At 37.5% G+C, this 21,117-nt stretch overlaps 2 protein-coding genes across 2 annotated transcripts in view; both read left to right on the top strand.

Moving 5' to 3' along the window:
- LOC134754943 (uncharacterized) overlaps positions 1-21,117 on the top strand; it is a 246,828-nt gene that overhangs the window by 100,454 nt on the left and 125,257 nt on the right. The window lies entirely within an intron of this gene.
- LOC134754865 (transcription factor E2F2) overlaps positions 1-21,117 on the top strand; it is a 60,894-nt gene that overhangs the window by 32,961 nt on the left and 6,816 nt on the right. The window contains exons 5-9 of the mRNA XM_063691314.1: positions 8,930-9,171; positions 9,248-9,353; positions 9,450-9,561; positions 12,980-13,161; positions 14,775-14,891. Coding sequence (XP_063547384.1) covers positions 8,930-9,171; positions 9,248-9,353; positions 9,450-9,561; positions 12,980-13,161; positions 14,775-14,891 — 759 coding nt within the window. The remainder of the gene's footprint in view (positions 1-8,929; positions 9,172-9,247; positions 9,354-9,449; positions 9,562-12,979; positions 13,162-14,774; positions 14,892-21,117) is intronic.

The following is a 21,117-nucleotide window of genomic DNA, read 5'->3' as shown; positions in this document are numbered from 1 at the left end:
TTTTTTTAGTATTATATTTTTATTTAAAAATTACACATGTTTAATTAGTGCTTTAATAAGGTTCACATTTCGTCCTGGGAGTTCGACGTAAAGCATATGGTTTGGACAAAATTTACCCAATCCTCCCGAGTAACAATAACGATTGTGGACAAATATTACAAGAAAATTTGCGGTTTGCGAACAAGACTATATTACACAAAAAGATCGTAGTGTGTAAACAGCAATTACACATGATTCGTAAAGCGAGACATCTGGGCATAGTGTTATCATTTTTTATAGTTAAAAAAAAGTTTTGGATCTGTGCATGGTGGCCTTTTAGAGAATATGGCATGTTTATATTATATAGTTATGACAACTCGGACTTTGGAATCAAATATAACTATCATGGAGCGTTTCTATCGACCTGCTCTTGCCATAGTTCAACGCCATGAATGTCCGTTAGGCTTTGGATTTTGGTAGATTCTTTTAGCTGTCTCCCATATTCCGCTTGCGTCAGATATTGACGGGAATCCAAAATGTTGCGTAAAAAGTCGTGTAAATATAAAAATTTACCGCATTTATTCTGTGGATGCTTAATTGAGCAATCATAAAAAGGGACACTTAGTGCAGTAAAACAAATACTTCTGCACAACACGTATAATTTATAAAGCACTTCCGAACAGCACTAAAAAAATATCTACACATGGAATTTAAAAATTAATATAACCAAAACAAATTATTTTTCTGACGGTCCGCTTTCCGCACTGGCGTGAACTGGTGTACGTGCGAAAGATAACGGCGTATAAATTTAGCTGTAGAAGGAAAGAAATGGATTAATGAGATGGAGATTATGGACGATAATGGCTGTTACAACGGGTAATAGGTGCCTAAATTTAATGCCGAATATTAGTTTCGCCTGACAATTAGGGGCAATTAAAATTTTGAAAATGCCGTAAAGAAATGCGGAATACGGATAACGTGCCTAAATTTAATGCCGAATATTAGTTTCGCCTGACAATTAGGGGCAATTAAAATTTTGAAAATGCCGTAAAGAAATGCGGAATACGGATAACAGCGGCTTTACAGAATTAAAAGAAATATGGCACAAAAAATAACAATGAACAATTATAGGGTTATTAAACGGGAACCGATTCCATAACGTTAAAAAATATTCAAGCTCCGTAGACGATGACAATTTGCTAGTTCCTTTCAGGTCAATAAAATGTTACCTTTAAAATCACAATTTACCACCAAATGGTTGACTTTGTTTATTTAACTCTTTCTTGTAAGTCCCCACGTATTTGTGAAAGTACTAATTATAATCGAGTTTTAAACTTATAGAATTAAAACAAAGTTCCAAATTCGAGGCCCAAAAAATGCCCTGGGTCCTTTGAGTAAAGCCTGGGTCTTACGAAGTTAAAAAACTGTTTCTGTTATGTTATATGATTTAAGGATTTCCTTTCAAAAACTCTTTTTGTTTGAAAGGGTGTAACTTCACAGTTCTTATTGTTAACATGAAATAGATTTAAAGCTGTATTGTGAAATCGATTTTTTTTATTTATTCGTTCAAAGTTGTTGCTATATTTTTGTAAGGTACAGTATTAATCAAGTTCATGAAATTTCAAGGGGGCTGTAACACACATTTGCTTATTACTTCTGGCTAAGGCTGTCTGTCAAATCGGCAGTCTGGGTTCCGTTTTTGGGTAGGAATGTGGTGAACAAGCGTTCGGAGTTAGTTCTTTAGATATCATGATGAAAAGAGTGTATAAGGGAGAGGTAGAAACGGGAGTTGGAGGTGGTAGACCTCGGCGGACTTTCTCTGATCAGATCGGAGAAATCCTGAAGAAAGGTCAGGTCAAGAGCACCCTAAACCGGCGAGTGTGTATGTGGAATGTTATGAAAGTGAAGGAAGCGAAAGAGGTATGTATGTATGTATATGTCGGGAATCGTTGGCGTATCATACTATCAGCAACACATCACAACCTTCAATCGTGGATGACGAGGGCTTTCAATAAAATACGATAATAAACTCACTCTTTACAGGACAAGACTGATTACAAATCATAGCACACGTTAAATTTCTCATCTTTAAGCAAACCATTGGATTTGACCAGGAACCGCCACCGACGTCATCTTCTCCCGTTCGTTCTCATCTGAAGATTGATTGACAGCATAACTTCAATTGTTCCGGATATCATTTGTTTTGATAGCGCGCTCTATGATGCCTTGGCGGAACTGCGTCGAACGCCACTCAGGTGTACAGTGTACAGACGTAACACCCTAGTTCGCTCTATTTGTCAAAGATTGCGTGATAAAACGCCTGTCAAAGGCGATAGATGGCACAATTCAGCCGTTCTCCGACATATTATGATGCTTTATTTTATTTTAATACATTTTAGAGAGGAGTAAATTATACTGATTTAAACTAACTCGATTTTCACTCATAATTTTAAAACTAACACGGGACTTAATCGCGTTACTTACGTTTATTTATGGTAAGTTTGTACGCGATTGTGATAGTTTTAGTTTTAAAATTAGGAGTAAATTAATCAAGAGCTTTGATCTCTATACAAAGACACGTGCGCCTTATATGTGTTTTATTAGGTAAACCATAAATAGCCGCTTCTGAGGCACTCGGCGGTGTGTTGGCTGGAGTACGTGCATATTCACTGGTCGACAGTATGCCGTTGTCAGTTCGGCACACAGTATTAAAAAATTAACGATGTGTTTACATTGAATTTGACGAATTCTGTTACAATAAAATTACACAGTATACCAAATCCTTTTATTCTCAGGGCGCGTCAATTTTCGTCATCCATTATGTGATAGTTCACTGAATGTTAATTCCACAGAAATACCTACTGTTAAATATTGGCTTTGCGAACGCATTTCGATATATTTATAATATCATCTAAGATTCAGAGGGGTATTTTGTAAAAATAGGAGAAACTCACATGAATTTTATGCACCCTGTTCTCCATTCTTTTTGACCCAGTGGCGCCAGAATACTTGCGATCTAAATTTAAATTTGTAACTGCTCGACTAGGATGCGAACTTCGCACCGCTCGTAAACTTATTTTAGCTATCCCGCACCACCGCTCTGGTGCTACGATTAATTCATTCACCGTGCTAGCCACCCGTCTCTGGAATGATTTGCCTCTCAGCATACGACAAGCCGAGACTAAGTTGACGTTCAGGCGCAAGCTGCGCAAGCATCTTTTTTAAAAGTCTCACGATTAAGTGTCTGCATAGTAAATTTAGTAGCAGGTACATATATATATATATATTTATTGTTGTATATATTTATTTTATCTACATATTACATTTATATTTGTGTCTATTAAATCATTTAGTTTTAGTGTTCTTTACATACCCCGCACCAACTATGCTTCTCTGTTTGGCCTAAAGGTTGACTGGTAGAGAATGCCGTGTAGCATTAAGTCCGCATTTTGTCACTGTATATTCTTACTGTGCAATAAAGTTTAAAATAAATAAATAATAAATAAATAAATTGTGCCAAATGTTTAGTTCTCTATTGCAGACTATACCTATTTAGTAAAATGTACTTTTCTATTTTAAACGATTTATGTGGCGATCTAACTGGAAACTTAATCTAACTTTTAAATGCCATGCATGTTCCCTGCGGCAAAGCGAATGATTACTTGGCTTCTCTGCGAAATACATTTTTACAAATCAGGTTTGCTTATTATTTTTATTTAAATTATTATTAGGGTTCCGTACCAAAAAGGTAAAGTACCAAAAAGTATAGCCCTTTATGGAAGTGAAACGTGGACAATGACCCTAAGAGATAGAAAGAGAATGGAAGTATTTGAAATGTGGTGCTGGAGGCGAATGGAAGGCATTAGTTGGAGAGACAGGATAACGAATGAGGAGGTGCTAAGAAGAGTGAGTGGAAGAAGAGCTATTCTGAACACTATTGCAAATAGACGCGGGAAAATGATTGGACACTTAATACGACACGACTACTTCTTTAAAACTATCCTGGAGGGGCGGATAGGAAGGAAGCGGGGTAGAGGAAAACCCAGACGCAGCTTTTTAGATCGTGAAAGAAAAAGTAGGGATCGTGTCGTATCAAAAAGTCAAAGAGCTGGCGCGGGATAGGCAAAGCTGGAAGATACTCCACCGACAAGAGAATAACTCTTAAGCTAATGATGATGACCAAAAAGGTACAAAAGGAACCCTTATGGTGCGACTCTGTCCGTCCGTCTGTCTGTCTGTAACATTGCTAAATATCTCGAGAACGACTTAAGCTATTCATTTGAAATTTGGAATAGTTATAAACTAGCACAATCGGATTAAGTCTAACCTCGAAATCCTTCCAAAGATATGAAATTTGGTATGTATGTTAATTGAAGGCCTCTTTTTCATGTCCACACTATTTGACATTTGGGGACCTTGAGGAATCGCAGCCATCTTGGAAAATGTGTACCATCCTGGAGAAATTTGCGTTTTACTCTAAATATACTTTCTCTATGAAAATATGGTGTAAGGCAACATTAAAGCTTATTAAATTCTACACATAAAAGTCCTAGAAATCTTTGCGGAAAAAATACATCTTATTATAGAAAATAATAGCTGAATCCAGATTTAGCGCTTATAACCTTTCAGGGGATATTCTCTTAATAGGAAACTTGTAGGAATATGAGTTCCACTTTTGTCTATACATTTGTACACGTTATACCCCAATATCAACATTTTACTCGACTGCGACTTGAACACAAAGTAGGGTTATGGATTTAAATGCTGAGAATCAGTACACCCTGTAGCTCAGGATACTGGACGGATTTTTTTTGGGACATTGCGGTGTATGCCTTTTTAGTGTGAAATTTAATAAGCTTTCGTCTTCGTGTCTTTTAAAATGACATATCGGTAGATTCCTCTTTCTCTTCACAACCTGTTTACACTTGTTTTATTAAATAAACATCAATACAGCCGCCTTGAGAGGATGCCGAATATTAAATTATATTTTTACTTCTAGCGCCTAAACTATGCATGTTATTTACGATTATTTGTGTATCGTATATTTATAAAAACAATATCGGATGTTGCCTTTGGAAACTTAAAACATTCTTGCAGTAAGAAAATACGCCTCTTCTTTGACAGACGTTCCGTTCCATTCAGACAACTTATTAAGAACGGTTTTTCAACATTAAAAAACAAACGTGTTATAATACTTATAATGATGAAGAGGTAAGTAATAAAATATGAAATATGCATATTTTTCGTATTCTTACATTAACAGTAGGTTTTTATGTTGATTACGACGTTTAAAGGAAACTAATATTAACACTCATCAATATTTAGTCATGAATTGGAACAAGTAAAAATTTAGAAAAATTTAAAAGTAAAAAGCACTAGTTCGCGAAAACCAACTTTCCGCACGCTAAACAGCCACGAAAAGTAGCACTTTTTGAGCAACTGTATTAAAAAAATATAATTACACTTCTATCTAGAAAACTTTTAACTATCAAAAACATTTACTAAACAATTTGCAATTTAAGCCCCTTTGCGGGTGTTTACTATACTTAAAATTTCTATGAGATTACACTAAAAACGACTTCTTTCAAATAAGAGTTTTTTATGCAAGTAAGTATAGCGTTCTAACATTTTGGTTTGACACCGCCTTCAAAAACTAAGTAATTACCCGGATGATTATTAATTTGCTTATTATTAGGTATTAATTACTTTTTGGCAGAAATTTGCTTTACGACGTGATAGGGACATTAGGGACTGGACAAGGATAGGGGTGGGGTATACAGGGTGGAAATAGATTGTGGGTCAGTGAGGGCAGCTACCAGATCGATCCCGTGTTGCTAGGCGAAAATGGTCTTAGGAGACCTTCCTTCGATTTCAAATTAATGAAGATTGGCGTATACAGATTTCGGAAAAAACATACAGGGTGCGAGAAAATTGTCATTTTTGACAAACTTTTTTTTTGATGCCAATCGATCCCATTCCTTTCCAGGATCAAAAGCTTGTATGGGACCAAAAAGAAATTTCCGGCTAGAAAAGCCAAAAACGAGAAAAACTTTCCCCATACAATTTGTATGAAAATGAAAAAAGTTTTTTTACATGTATTTTTTTATGTCAATCGATTCCATTTCTATCCAGTATCAATAGTTTTTTTGGGGTCAACTTTCGGTAATGTACAAAAAGCCAGAAATTAGAGAAAACTGTTTTCATACTTTTTAGTGAGTTGTTTTTTTATTTATTTTACTTTTTAGTGGTAGTTGTTTTTATTTCAATTTTTTATTCATTTTATTAAATTTTTTACTTTTTAGTGATTTGGGCTAAAATATTAGTTTGTTTATAGTTAGGCTCTCCATTTAGTTTTGGGCTAGTAGGTACTAGTGTTGGCGATTGCCAACTTCGATGATATTCCCAAGTGCTCATCAAGGCGTGTCGGATGACCAAAATAGTGTGCCTATGTTGCACCAAACCTGAGTTCCACTAGGTACAGCCAGGGTTCAGCATCAGCTCTATCTTGGGTACTGCTCTCCCAAGTGCTCATCAAGATATGACGGATGACCAAAATAGCGTGTGCCTATATTGCACCAAACCTGAGTTCCACTAGGTACAGTCACGATTCAGCATCAACTCTATCTTTGGTATTGCTCTCCCAAGTGCTCATCAAGACGTGTTGGATAAGCAAAACAGCGTGTGCCTATGTTGCAGCACCTGAGTTCCACTAGGTTCAACCAGGGTTCAGCATCAGCTCTATCTTGGGTACCTACTGCTCTCCCAAGTGCTCATCAAGACGTGTTGGATAAGCAAAACAGCGTGTGCCTATGTTGCAGCACCTGAGTTCCACTAGGTACAGCCAGGGTTCAGCATCAGCTTTATCTTGGGTACCCACTGCTCTCCCAAGTGCTCATCAAGGCGTGTTGGATGACCGAAACAGCGTATGCCTATGTTGCACCAAACCTGAGTTCCACTAGGTACAGCCAGGGTTCAGCATCAGCTTTATCTTGGGTACCCACTGCTCTCCCAAGTGCTCATCAAGGCGTGTTGGATGACCGGAACAGCGTATGCCTATGTTGCACCAAACCTGAGTTCCACTAGGTACAGCCAGGGTTCAGCATCAGCTCAGCTCTATGTATACTAAAACCTTCTCCAGAATGTACGAGGGTTGTTTGATAAGTACCCGTTTATGAAAAAAAAGTCAGTCGTTTTTGTAAATATGCATTTATTTTTCTACGTAGTCACCTTTTAGGTCTTTACATTTGTTCCACCTATATTCAAGCTTCAATAAACCATCCAAAAAGTATGATTTCGGAAAGTCATTAAAATAGGCCTCTGTGGCGGCAATGACTTCTTCATTTGATCGAAATCTCTTACCACCCACTTTTTTCAGGTTGGGAAACAAAAAGAAATCGCATGGGGCCAAATCTGGAGAATACGGGGGGGGGGGGGGGGGGGGGCGGGGTGAGGCAATAGTTCGTAGCGTAATTAGTTCGTAGCGTAATTGTGTAATTTTGGCCAGTACTTTTTTCTTCTTTAAATGGGGTCGTTTTTCCTTTAACATAGCGTCAAATTCATCCAATAAATTGGCATAGTACGATGTATAATACTCATACTCATACTCATTTATTTATAATAATATTTCATATTACACGTCATAATTGGATTTACATAATACCCTGCGAATCCCAGAAAACGGTGGCCATGACCACCTTTCCAGCCGACGGGACGGTTTTTGCCTTCTTTGGGGCAGGTTCACCCGGTAAAATCCACTGCTTTGACTGCTCCTTCATTTCCGGGGTATAGTGGTGAACCCACGTTTCGTCTACGGTCACAAAACGACGCAGAAACTCCTTCGGGTTACGTTGGAACACTGCTAAACACTGCTCCGAAGTAGTCACTCGGTTCCGTTTTTGCTCCTCCGTGAGTAAAAGCGGCACCCACCTCGCCGATACTTTCTTCATGCCCAATTTTTCTTCTAATATGTTTTGTACTCGCTCGATTGAAACGTTTACTGCATCAACGATTGCTCGAAGTTTAATTCGGCGGTCGGCTAATACAATATTTTCAATTTTTTTAACCATATCGTCTGTAGTCACCTCAATTGGGCGGCCTGGGCGATCCTCGTCAAAGACGGTTGTTCTCCCCCGCTTAAACTCATTGTACCAATATCTAACGGTTGTTATAGAAGGAGCACATTCATGGTAAACCGCCTTCATTCTTACTTTTATCTCATCACAGGTTTTTCCTTCCAAAAACAGATACCTAATTACAGACCGATACTGTTCTTTCTCCATTTTAACAATTTCACGTTCACGCTTCCACTATATCGCTGTCAAATGAAAAAAAAAACAAAAGAATGATGTTTTTTTTTAATTTTCCCGCCTCTGAAGAATGGCTTAAAACGGTGGTATACATATTTTCGGCCAGTGATATTAGTACATTTAGAAAACGGCTACTTATCAAACAGCCCTCGTAACAAACACTTTTATGAAAGCCGCATCAAAATCGGTTCAGCCAAACGCGAGATAATCGCGAACAAACATACATACATACGGGTCAAACTGAGAACCTCCTTTTTTTGAAGGCGGAAGTACAATCAACTATTTTGGGTAATAAAGTAATACGAATTTATTCGTCCATTGTCTCCATTGGGGACTAACGGGCGGAGACAAATCGGAATAGATTCCGTTATCAGAACCGGACTTGATGAACAACCCTTTTAAACAACAAAAAATTAAAATAAAATCAGTCTTTAAGAAAGCTACTTAAATTGAAAAAAAAAAAAAACAAAACAAATCTCGACGAATCGAGAATCTCCTCCACTTTGAAATCTGTTAATAAACACGTGAAAACATAAAGGAAATGTTTTATTCATGAAGAACCAGTCATGTGAAATGTAGGATAGTCGATAGTATTAGTAGTGTAACTAGTGTATAATGTGTGTGATGTGGTCGGTGTGAAACAGGGTCGGCGGCGTGCGGCGGCGAGCAGGCGCGCGCACGGCGGCTGCGGCGGGAGGTACGCGCGCTGGCGACGCGCGAGGCGCGGGTGTCGCGCGACGTCGACAGCGCCGAGCTTGCGCTCGGCCGCCTCTCCGCCGACCACGGTGCGCTCGCCTACATCACCTACGCCGACTTACGCTCTATTAAGGATTTCCGCAACCAAACGGTTATTCCTATTAAGGCGCCGCCGGACACGAGATTAAGCGTAAGTTTAACTTTAATATTTTCTTTAAATTTTGCTACACGTACTTACAGCGGCTCAATATAGTTTTTTTTTATAGGTTCCCCATCCTGATGAAAAGGGATATATGATACATTTAAAGTCATTATCGGGCGAAATCGAAGTGTATTTATGTCCCAAAGAACGACCTTTATCTCCACCTCCACGTAAGTTATCCTATCCTATTATGTATGTCAAGTTCGTGCAAGTGAAGTGAAGTGAAGTGAGAACAAGACGTGTACACTGTGTTGTTGTGGTTGCAGCGATGGGTCTGCTGCCGGCGGACCCGCTGCTGGAGGACAACAAGGCGCTCCTGGCGCCACTTGTGGCGCAGATGCAGGCCGCGCCGCCCGCGCTCTTTGCCGCCAACTTCTCGTAACTTACATTTTTCTTTACTTAAACCATAGAGTAACTTATACTAGAGCGGTACTGTCATAGTAAATTTTGTAACCCCCGTATATTCACTGCCATCTGTCGACACACTTTAATAGAATGTATTTAAATATAGATAAATGATTTTTTTTATTTGCATTAATTATTTTTATGATTTTGACCCATGTTCTTTCACTGATATGCGTTAAAATTGTTAAATAACAAACGAAACCGTCAACGCCATCTATTCGACTGTAGGCCAAAACTAGTAGCGCCCTCTGAACGAGAATCAAATTTTCTTGATTTTCGAGGCACGTTTTTTCCTTAGACTGTATCTATCTATTACGGAGTTATATCTATCTTTGCTTAAACACTTAAACATGTAGCCCTAGTGTTGTTGCAATTGTTGCACTCGGAACTAGTGGCACTGCACACTTGACAAATGCATTTCAACTGTATCAATGTGAGCGATTTACACCCGTTTAATAAAATGATACGGGTCATTTTAATAAAATAGAAATAATAAAATAGAATTATTCTCTCTCAAAAATAACCTAACCTAACCTAAATATGAACAAAAGCATAGCATAGCTGTAGGTTAAATTAAAACCTATAGGTACAATATAGGTTTTAATTTTATGGTAACTTCTGTTAGTGAACATAAGTAGACAATTAAATGTATCAAAACCATCTTTATCAGACTCAAACTAAAAGTTATTGTGTAGGTTAGTCATGTCCTAGTCTAGCCATAAATAAGAGAGGTTTTGCTAATCAATATTAATGCCAAATGAACATTCGGCCTATTGTGTTTCGATCAATGATTTCTCGGGTAATTATGACAGTTTCCGAATGATTATTCTACGAATAGTAAATATGCGTATCAATGCTCTGCTTATTGACTACTCTTGCAAACGACTATTATGCGTAATGAGATTCTGCCAATCGTTACTCGACCAAAGAACCCGTCGGCGAATCGTTGTCGGCGAAACAAAAATCGGCGTATTTTTTTCGGCATATCAATAGGGCACCCAATATTTGCTTATGGTTCGGAATGACATTCTGCCAATACCCCTATTAAAAAAACAATAAACGATAATTGATATATTTTGCAGTTTTATTTACAAAAAAAATATAAATAAAACATTATTAACAAATTCCAATAATATTGAATGTATATATGCTATATAATGAAAGTGAATAAATAAAAAACAATAACAAAACTTATAAACTATTATTAAAATTAACCTATAAACCTAAAAACAAATTAAAACTAACAAAAATAAATTAAACTACGAACTAAACAAACTAAACTAAAACTACCTAAAAAGTCCTATAATATATATAAAGTCCTATATTGAATTGCAAATTTACCTACAAATACAGATTTAAAATATAGTTGGTCAAACCAGCTGGTCAATAAATAAGAACAAAAAAACTATACTCGTCCTTTTCTTTTGGGTGCTAGTACTAGTCTAAGTGTAAGACAAAAATAGTATGATTGTCTATGTTTGAAATGAGACAGTCCTTAGACAAACTATATTTCATTTAAATATTAGCGGTAAAAATGTCTACTCAAACACGCGTAGCGCGTAGGTATTTTTTTAATCGTTTTGGAGGTAAAGTTGAACATTTTTCATTGTGTATCTGTAATTCTATTTTATTGGATTTATTGTGCGTTGTTGATTATGTTATTTAATATGAGTTCCGATAAAAATATTAAATGAATACCTGTTAATTATACTCCATGTTTTAGGCAACGATGTATGTGAAGCATAATATCAACATAAAAACTATGTACCTAATCTTAGCTATGTGGCTAAAACTACAGTCAGAAGGAAGCAAGGCGAAAAATCAAAGATACATAAATATATCTTGAAAATTTGTGTAATAAATTGAGAAACTACATGTGTAAAATAAACGACACGTGTGGTAAAGATAGGTACAGGTGGTAGTTATATTTTGTGCCTAGTTTACTTTTAGTTTCTTTAGAATTAAAACTTTGATTTCGTGGAGATTTCTTTATTTATTTCATTGCATGTTTGAGAAAAGCACTATACATACATCGGCGTGAAAAGGGGTTGTCGGCCTCATAACTATCCGGCCTCACTACGTTCGGCCGTCTTTATGCATTCGGCCGGCAACCCCTTACTTCCCAGCCTCTGTTATGTACTATAGGCTATTTGACTAATTTTTGAAAATGGTTTTAATTGATTGTTTATGACTTAATAATTACACTACATTGATATTTCCGTGAAATCTACTGTATTAAATATAAAAAAACAATGTTAAAGTTTATTTATTTTGAACGCGCCTTAAACGCTGTTTTTGCAAAGGGGCTAATCACGTGACACGTGTGACGTCACACGCGAGTAGACTCAGTCAATGACCTTAGTAAATCTTATGGTTTATGTGCATTGAATTGATTATTTCACTGTAAAATGGTATATAAATGGTGTATAGTGCCGCAATGTTCAAGTACGACTATAAAAAATCCAGACAAATTGTTTGTTTCCGTTCCAACGAATCCCAAAAAAAAGAAAAACGTGGTTAAAACTAGCGCGAAGAGACCCAAAGAGCATTTTAGCGCATACAAATGTTTTTATGTGTGAAGACCAGTTCGATGTAAGTAATATTTAACTGTAAATAAATATGGTAGTTAAAGCAGCGGATTTTGTTGTATTTAACGAAACAAGATCTAGGTATTTAATGTATTACTACATAACCTCATAACATAGCTCTTTCAGCATTAGGTAATAGGTAGTTAGTAGCATACTTTTTCTTTCAAACTAAAGTGCAGTATGGAGATACTATTCTCGTCATCGTATTGTATATATATATATCGTCGTCGTATTCGTATCATCGAAATCGAAATGTTCTTAAATAAACAATTTCTACGTATACTCACACAGCTGTTTTTACATTTCTAAGTTCCGCAGCATAGTAATCCGGATTATCTTTAAAGAAAAGTACAACCATTAATGCGTCTATGTCTGGTAGGTTGCCGCTATCAGCTTTCACATATTTCGGCTCCATTTTGAGATTCTTATGAATATTGTGCTACTAGATATACGGATAAATCGGAATATATCAGAAAACTGTGGAACAATAACTAAAATTAACTAAATACAAATAAAACAGTTAAAACACTCAAGGCAATCAAGAATGTTTACCCGCGTGTGACGTCATCCGAGCGTTGATCAATCACAGAGCGTTCACGTCCCTCATGAAATTTCAAAAAATATTAAATTTTATTTCGTTTATTTTCCAAAAACTAAACATAATTTACATTCAAATATAGTGAAATATACTTTATTAGTTTATTATCTTTCAGGATGACAGCAATTCGTTATATATTTTTAATGTTGTCGAATACCCTATTATGTGGAATATGAAAGCAGTGAAGTTGTGTTGATTACCGCAGGACGCCTATTAAGCGGGAGGCAGGAGGCGTGGAGAGCGCGGGCGCGGGTAGGTCGCGTGGGTTGGTGGTGTGCTCGCCGTGTGTGACCGACCCCACGCTGCCGCTGGCCGCCGCGGGCCGCGCGCGCGCTCCTCCCGCCGCGCCCGAGGACGCGCCGCACACCCCTCAAACCACGCCTGACAGTGAGTATACAAGTGTATCCACACTTCAAACATCAACCCATTACCAAATTACGTACAACGATCACATTATATTATAAGGTACCTAGTAAGCCGTCCATGATTAAGGAGTTTTGTGTATAATAGATAATAGTACATTGTGCAACGAGGGGGGGGGGGGGGGGTGAAAATTTGCAAACGAGGTTGCAGCTAAATTTTTAGCGAAATAATTGTTAAAAACAGTGAGATTTCAATCAAAGGCACAGTGCTTCTGGCATTCAGCCACGATTGAAAATTTTGTAAATATGTTTTAAACGGCTATTAAATTAATCAAATAAAATATTTGTGTTTACAATAAGCTAGACAATTAAATTTAAACGTTAGTATTTTGAAAGTGAAACTCGTTTTATACCTTGAATTTTAACAAATAATTATTTAGGACCTATTAACTCCGGGAGTTATAGCTTGTTTTTAAATTATGTTACTAATTCATACGAACCAAATAGGTATAAAAATAAGTTTTGATTTTAAAATACTGATGTTTAAAATTTAATTGTTTGTTTATGTTTAAAAATATTTAACTAGATTAATTTAATTGCCGTTTAAAATGTTTTTACACAATTTTCAATTGTAAAAAATCAAAAGTCAAAAATGACAATATGGTAGATGAATGTTTGAAATTTCATCATACTCAAGTGTAATGAAAAACATTGTGGGTAACTCCGAGAGTAAGAATGCAAATTAATTTGTCTTTAATTTGCCTTCATTTACAAAATTTCACTTGCCCCCTTCGTTGCACAATGTACTATTTAGAGCCTACGGTACCTCATGTTTAATAACTTTTTCACTTCTCATGCTCGTAGAGTTTGACTTTAAGTCGTGCGTAGACGAAATAGTTGCTTATCATGTTCAAGAGCATAAAGTAAAATCACCTATTACGACCCTTATTGACTTATACAATAAAGTCCAAAATCTGCCATACAAACTGCCAGCCCTGCCGGGGCGCCCCAGGCGGGCGCGCTCCCGACCGGCGTGCCCCGCGCCCCCGACACAACCGAGTACAATTTACATTAGTCTTAAATAAATACGGTAAAATAACCTGCTGCGCTCGAACCAATAAATTGCCTCGGATAAAAATGGATCGCTTTATGCCCTTGTTGTACAATCTACTCTTATTGGACCATGTGCGAGACTTTTCCGGATCGATTTGTTTACTACACTTGCTGCAGCAAGGCAGGGTTAACGTTTGGATAGATCTGCGTTTCTCCGCGCTCATGGAGCGCCAACAATCCTCGATCGGAAGTTGTTTTAGGAAACCCACGTTCCTTCCAGTTTACAACATCACTTTCAGTACAGTACAGTACACGTTGTCCGCTCATTCACGCACAACTGTCCACACCGAGTGTATCAAATGACTGTTGCATCTTTGAGTATGCATTGTCAAAAATGACAGTGATTCAACAATAATGGTTCGGCCGTTTTACAAGGCGCGCATTTGAACGTGTAGGTACTCTCGGATAGCGCGCGGTACGGTACTGTTTTGGACTACGCCTCTGCAGCGGTCAATCGGAGTATTCTAAATCGTTCAGTTAGTTTCGTTTACCCGCATTTGTAGTGTTTCGTGGTTGTGTTTGCAGATGGTACGGCGCGGGGTCGACTACGCAACGCGTTAATTGCCGACAGCGACGACTTCGCGCCAATCATGGGCGGCGGTCGCTTTCAGATGCAAACAGAAGACCAAGATACCGAGTCAGGTGAATATGATTTGTGCCTAAACACAAAACTCACGTTACTTGTGTATCTATCTATTCACGTGACTTAATTAATTCACTTTAGTTTTATAGCATTTGGTTCGGGCTAATTTTCCAGACATAATTATAATAACACCATCCCTTTTCTACTGAACATTATTATTGTATAGGTATAGTTTTTAACAAAATAAAAGTTTATCAAAAGGGAGTAATACTGCATGTTCTGCCGCCAGAGACAGCACTAGCACAAACCGTAAACCATAGAGTAACTTATATATAGTTTTTTTGACAAGTTTTCATTATTTGTTACGAATAAATATGTCATTGATCCATCAAGTCGGTTTGTTTACAGTTTGTGCTAGTGGCGCCCCCTACGCAGAATTTTGTGTAATATTCCCTATTGCAAATGATTATTTACTGTCGCTTCATCAAGTGGGTAGGTATGAGGAGTAGAGTGGTTTTTAGTAGATAAGTAAAAGTAAGTGCGCTGGATGTCATCATGGAAGAGAGACCGCGAGGAGGCGATCACGTCTTGTGGCTAGCCCTCAGACTGTGATTTGTGTGCTCATTCACATCACAGTCGGAGTTCTAGCTCCACGGCGCAGCCAGCCGCCGCTCTCCGGCCCCGACCCCGACCCCGACCTTGCCTGGACACTACAAGTAACAAGGCATGCTTATTGGGTCGTTATTCATTTTCATCATCTAGCTTCCATACTAACTTTATAGTAAAATTACATTTCCGAATTGATAATGGCAATTAGATTTGGCTCTGGAACTCAAAAAATAACCGGTTTCGGAATTGGAATCACCCTAAAACGCACACGGCTCATTCTCTCAAAGCCCTTTTTGTATGGCGATTTTGGGTCCTCGGAGGTTTTGTATGGAAATCGTGAGGTACCCATCGAGATCAAAGTCTTTGTAGGTAAGATTTCACGTAAGATTTTATTTAATGCTGTCATATAAAAACTTAGGGATGTCAGAATCTGTTTTTTAACCGCGTCACAGCGATATTAACATAATGCCTAATTATGTACAGTTACACCATTTGATCTACATACATGTTATAAACTCTATATGATGTATTCACTAACTGCATGTGACAACCGGAATTGGGCCATCGATCGTTGGTCTCTGGCGGAGCTCGCGAATATGTCGCGGCATCTCCAAAATATCTTTATCTCTCATTTTACACAAAAGTTTTGATATAGTTAGTTTAAAAACCACAAAACAAATTCATTTTATATTACAAACTAATTAAATAAAGAAAGAAGAAGAAATACGTCAAATGGCGGCAAATTAAAATTTTATTCACGCATGTCTAGGAGGATATAACCAAACGGAGCCGCCACGTCTGTAATTTGGTGAACAAAAAAGTATGCCAATTTTTGCGTGGGAGGGGAACGTCAAATGTATACTTGCGTATACATTTGACGTTCCCCGTCAAAATAGCCATGTCAGATAAACTTCAGTCCATACATTGTGTATGACCTTTGGCCGACTATTTTCGACAGAAGGGAATGCCTGTTGATGGCTACTCCGTTTGGTTATATCCTCCTAGACGCATGTCACGCTTTCGTAGTTTTCTTAAATTCTGAGATAAACTAAAGTCCGCGTTGCACGATTGCCATATCGATGGATACCAACTATCGTACCAGATTTGTCCAAGTTGTTTGTAATAATAATAAATTATAATAATATAATATTTCAGCCTATATACGTCCCACTGCTGGGCACAGGCCTCCTCTCATGCACGAGGGGGGAGAGGGAAGTTGTTTGTAATGAAAGGATCACCTTCGGTCGCCATTATTACATGTGCTGGATTTACCATACCATTGCATTCTGTTCTGAGTTACGTAGGTACCATACGTAGGCCACACTGTTAACTTACAGTTCGTAAACCTTACTATTACAAAAGTGATAAGGTCCACCGATGTTTGCTGTTTGTAGGTATGCAAATTTTCAGCTTAATTGTACATAGGTGACTGAGGGTATGATGACACTGGTACATATGAAATAAATTAAACCTTGTAATAAGATATACCTTTATTAGAACTATTAACTGCTGGAACCTTGTAACTCCTTCCAGTACAATTTTGGAACTACAACCCGGTCACAATATCTGTGCACCTGACCTCGTGACGTCATATCGGCGGTCTGGGTACGGTGTGAAAAAAAGTTTTTTCGAGAAATGTGGAGGTGTAGCGGCAACGAAGATGCTAACCGTACTGTCGCACCGGGGAGTGCGCGGAGAGGTGACAGGGGAAGCGGGAGAGGCGCCACATTCCAGCGAGGTGCACAGATATTGTGACCGGGTTGTACATACATACAGTCTAAACGCAAAGTGAAAAACAAGTGCATAATTAATTCACGAACCGAGGATCCTACGAATGAATCAATTCCATTAAGTTGGATCTCTGTGTACCTACGTTATGACTCATTTTTAGGGTTCCGTACCAAAAAGGTACAAAAGGGAACCCTTATGGTGCGACTCTCTTTGTCTGTCTGTCTGTCGCATTTCTAAATATCTCGAGAACTACTGAAGCTACACCCCCCCCCTTATTTTTTTTTACATAATAACATTATCATAAATATTACAGGAAAAATATGATCATACCTCTGTCTTGAACACTTTTTTTAAATTATCATAAAACATTTTCTAATTTAATTTGCAATTTAAGCCCATTTGCGGGTGTTTGTTATACTTCAAATGTCAATGAGATTACACTAAAAACACCTTTCAAATAAAACAAAAATTGTTGAAATCTGTTCACATTATAAGGAATTGAATCCCTGAAAAACCAATACAGGTCGCGCAAATTAGTTAGCCAATTTGCCGATAGATGGCGCTGTACCTACACAATGGGGTTGGCCGGTCGAAATAATTAGCAGATGGCGCCAGCATAGCTTGCCCTGTCAATCCCTAGAATTGTGTAAAATTTTTGTTTTTTTAATGCCCTGGATGGGCCCTTTAAGCCAAATCTCATAGAAAAAGGGGCAAGCTATGATGGCACCATCTCTGCAAACCTTTACCAAATGCCAACCCCATTACGCTTAGTATACTTCTGGTCAAGTCTTTCGTGATTCTATTTACATGAGAACATTGAAAGTTTGTACGGATCCCTCGGTGCGCGACTCGCACTTGACCAGTTTTTTAACCCTGTTTCTAATGAACCAATAATGCCTATACAGTATTCACGATCGCGTCTCTTAATGAAGGAATGCTACGAAAGTTCAACTATTTATCGTTTTTGCATCGCACACGGCACACCTCAACATAGAGTTCATCAAATTTGCCAACTTGCAATAACAATAGGGTTCACTAGACTTATTCAAAACTATAATAATAGGGTTGTTGACGCATGTTGAATTTTATAACTGAATCTAGTTAAATAGAAAGAAAACTAGCAATTTGTCACAATTGGAAATTTAAAAAATCTATGGGATTTTTTTAACATCCAAGGAAAATAAAATGTACCATTCGATTCCATACATTTTCTTTAAAAAATATTGTATAGCAACTATATACATAAACGCAATATTTCACCGACAAAATCAATCGCAATTTCCTTGTTTTCCATACATCGAAACTGCTTCTGTTACATGCTGACGTCACGATGTATAGCCATTTTGTTAGGATCGTTTCGTCAGTGAAGTGCGGGTGCCAGACTTTGACCATCATTTGTGACTTTTGTATTGCTTTAAGACAATGGGTCCCATACAGACATTTGATCCTCAAAACAAACCTGATCGATTGATACCATTAATAAAAATTTGTCAACTACCCTATAATCAAATGACTACAGTATAGTCACAGAATAAGTATAGCTTTATACCTACCTAAGATGGCATTAAAACAATGTTGTAATCTTATAATGTATTTTCGTCTTTAACTTGTGAATACGAAATACCAACTCAACCAATAGGGGATACATCGGTGACATGTAGCGGCAGCAACACCCTCTCGATCGACATCAATAAACAATATTTATGTGGTGCAGCGGTGGCTAGAGGACGTTACCGTGTCTTACATCATAGCATAGCATCCATAGAGAAGTTTTGGTAAGTATTGCGGGCACGGACGGGACCGGGGCGCGCCGCGCGCTGTATCTCGTGCGGCTGCAGTCTCGTGGCTATCGTGTAGCACCATGGGATTCAGCTCACGGCGGCCCCACTAACATCAGACTCATCCACTAATACTTCGGTAACAGCGCTCTCATCTCTAACTATCATCACCTTAACCTCATAACATTTTTTTTATTACTTACTAGTTATTACCACCATGAATTTGTTAATGGCGCTCATATGCTGAAGATACCTAATAAAATGAATCAATTTTATCGATTTATTACTTTAACCGCTTAGCAAGACATGCGTTGTTTCGCGCAACTCTGTATTTGTACACATCGACATCGCAAATGCTAAGCAGATTGAAGTATAAGAAGATTTAATTTATATTAATGTTCTTGTGATTTATTAACTTTATTGTATTTGAAATGTGATAGGATCCGTTAGAGCGATGGGAGTACGATTATTTTGAGATACGGGCTACCTCGATTTTAAATTATATACATATAAGGACTGTATCGTTTATTATAAATACAACTTAGCCGTATTTTTTTATTTTTTTACTTACGACAACTCCGACCTTGACATCCAAAATAACTATCATGGAGCGTGAGCGTTTCTATCGACACGCTCTAGTGATGGTTTAACGCCATGAATGTCCGTTAGGGTTTGGTTTTATAGCTGTTTTTTTTAGCTGTCTCCCTCATTTCGCTTGCATCAGAAATTGAAGGGAATCTAAAACGTGGGTTGAAAAATCGTTTTTAAGTAAAAATAAAAATTCACCACATTTATTTAGGTCAAGCAATATTTCACGCGAAATGTATGTATTTATAGTGTACCTTCAGTGTACCTCCGTAAACTATTATTAGAAATCGGTATATTTATTTATCCCTAAAACGAGATATTTAGCAAAACAGGTCCCGCCATCTGGCGGGTGGACCTATAAAATCTTGCATTATTTCACGCGAAATGTATGTATTTATAGTGTACCTTCAGTGTACCTCCTTTGTGGCTGTTTTGTGCCTAGCTCGTTTTAGGGATAGATATACTGATTTCTAATGAAAGTTTACACAGGTACACTGAAGGTATAGGTACAATATAACTCCATACTGCAAATACTTGCGGTATAATGCAAGATTTCATAGGTCCACCCGCCATCCTGACATCAGAATGGCGGGTGGACCTTTTTTGTTACATATCTCGTTTTAGAGAGAAGTACACTGGTTTTTATTAAAAGTACACTGAGGTACACTGAAGGTACAATATGTTTATAAATATTTAGTTGAAATCGCCGAGGTCCACCCGCCATCCTGACGCTCACGATTAAATTTGCTACAAGTTAAATTCAGTAAATATTTTCGATATCTTGAATAGGTTTCGAGATATTCTCTATTGAAAGCTCTCAATTTTGTCTTGATATCTACATCAATGAAGCTACTAGCCCATGTTTGGTATCGTTTTCGTATAAATCGGGAGTGCCAAATTCATTTATTTGACACCGTATGTTTTAGCAGAAAAAGAAGTAGTATTAATTTTGATTATAAACTTTGTGATAAAAAATTTGATCGTGTTCACCCGATTCGAGACTTCGCTATCATAATGGACTCAATACTCACTTTTATACCTCACATGTTAAGTAAAGCATTTAAGCAGTTAGGATTTATATTACGCGTAGGTAAACCATTTAAGAGACTTAACTTATAAGGTACTGTTTAACAGTTATGTTCGTAGTCGTTTGGAATTTGCAAGCGCTGTGTGGAGCCCACAGTATAAAATACATAGTGATAGGATAGTGAGTTCAAAAAAAGTTTGCTAAGACAATAGAATACAGAATTAGAAATAAATATTAAGATTACGCCACCGCAATGAGAGCACATACACACAATCACAATTTTCCAATTGTATAATTTTACCATATGAATTGAAATATGTGACTGGTATTATAGTACAATCGGATTAAGTCTCACCTCGAAATCCTTCCAAAGATATGAAATTTGGTATGTATGTTAATTAAAGGTCTCTTTTTCATGTCCACACTATTTGACATTTGGGGACCTCGAGGAATCGCAGCCATCTTGGAAAATGTGTACCATCCTGGAGAAATTTGCGTTTTACTCTAAATATACGTTCTCTATGAAAATATGGTGTAAGGCAACATTAAAGC

Source organism: Cydia strobilella, chromosome Z, assembly GCF_947568885.1.
Source record: "Cydia strobilella chromosome Z, ilCydStro3.1, whole genome shotgun sequence".
In the NCBI taxonomy this organism is placed as follows: domain Eukaryota; kingdom Metazoa; phylum Arthropoda; class Insecta; order Lepidoptera; family Tortricidae; genus Cydia; species Cydia strobilella.
The sequence above is the reverse complement of the archived record's forward strand: the minus strand, read 5'-3'. Positions and strand labels throughout refer to the sequence as shown.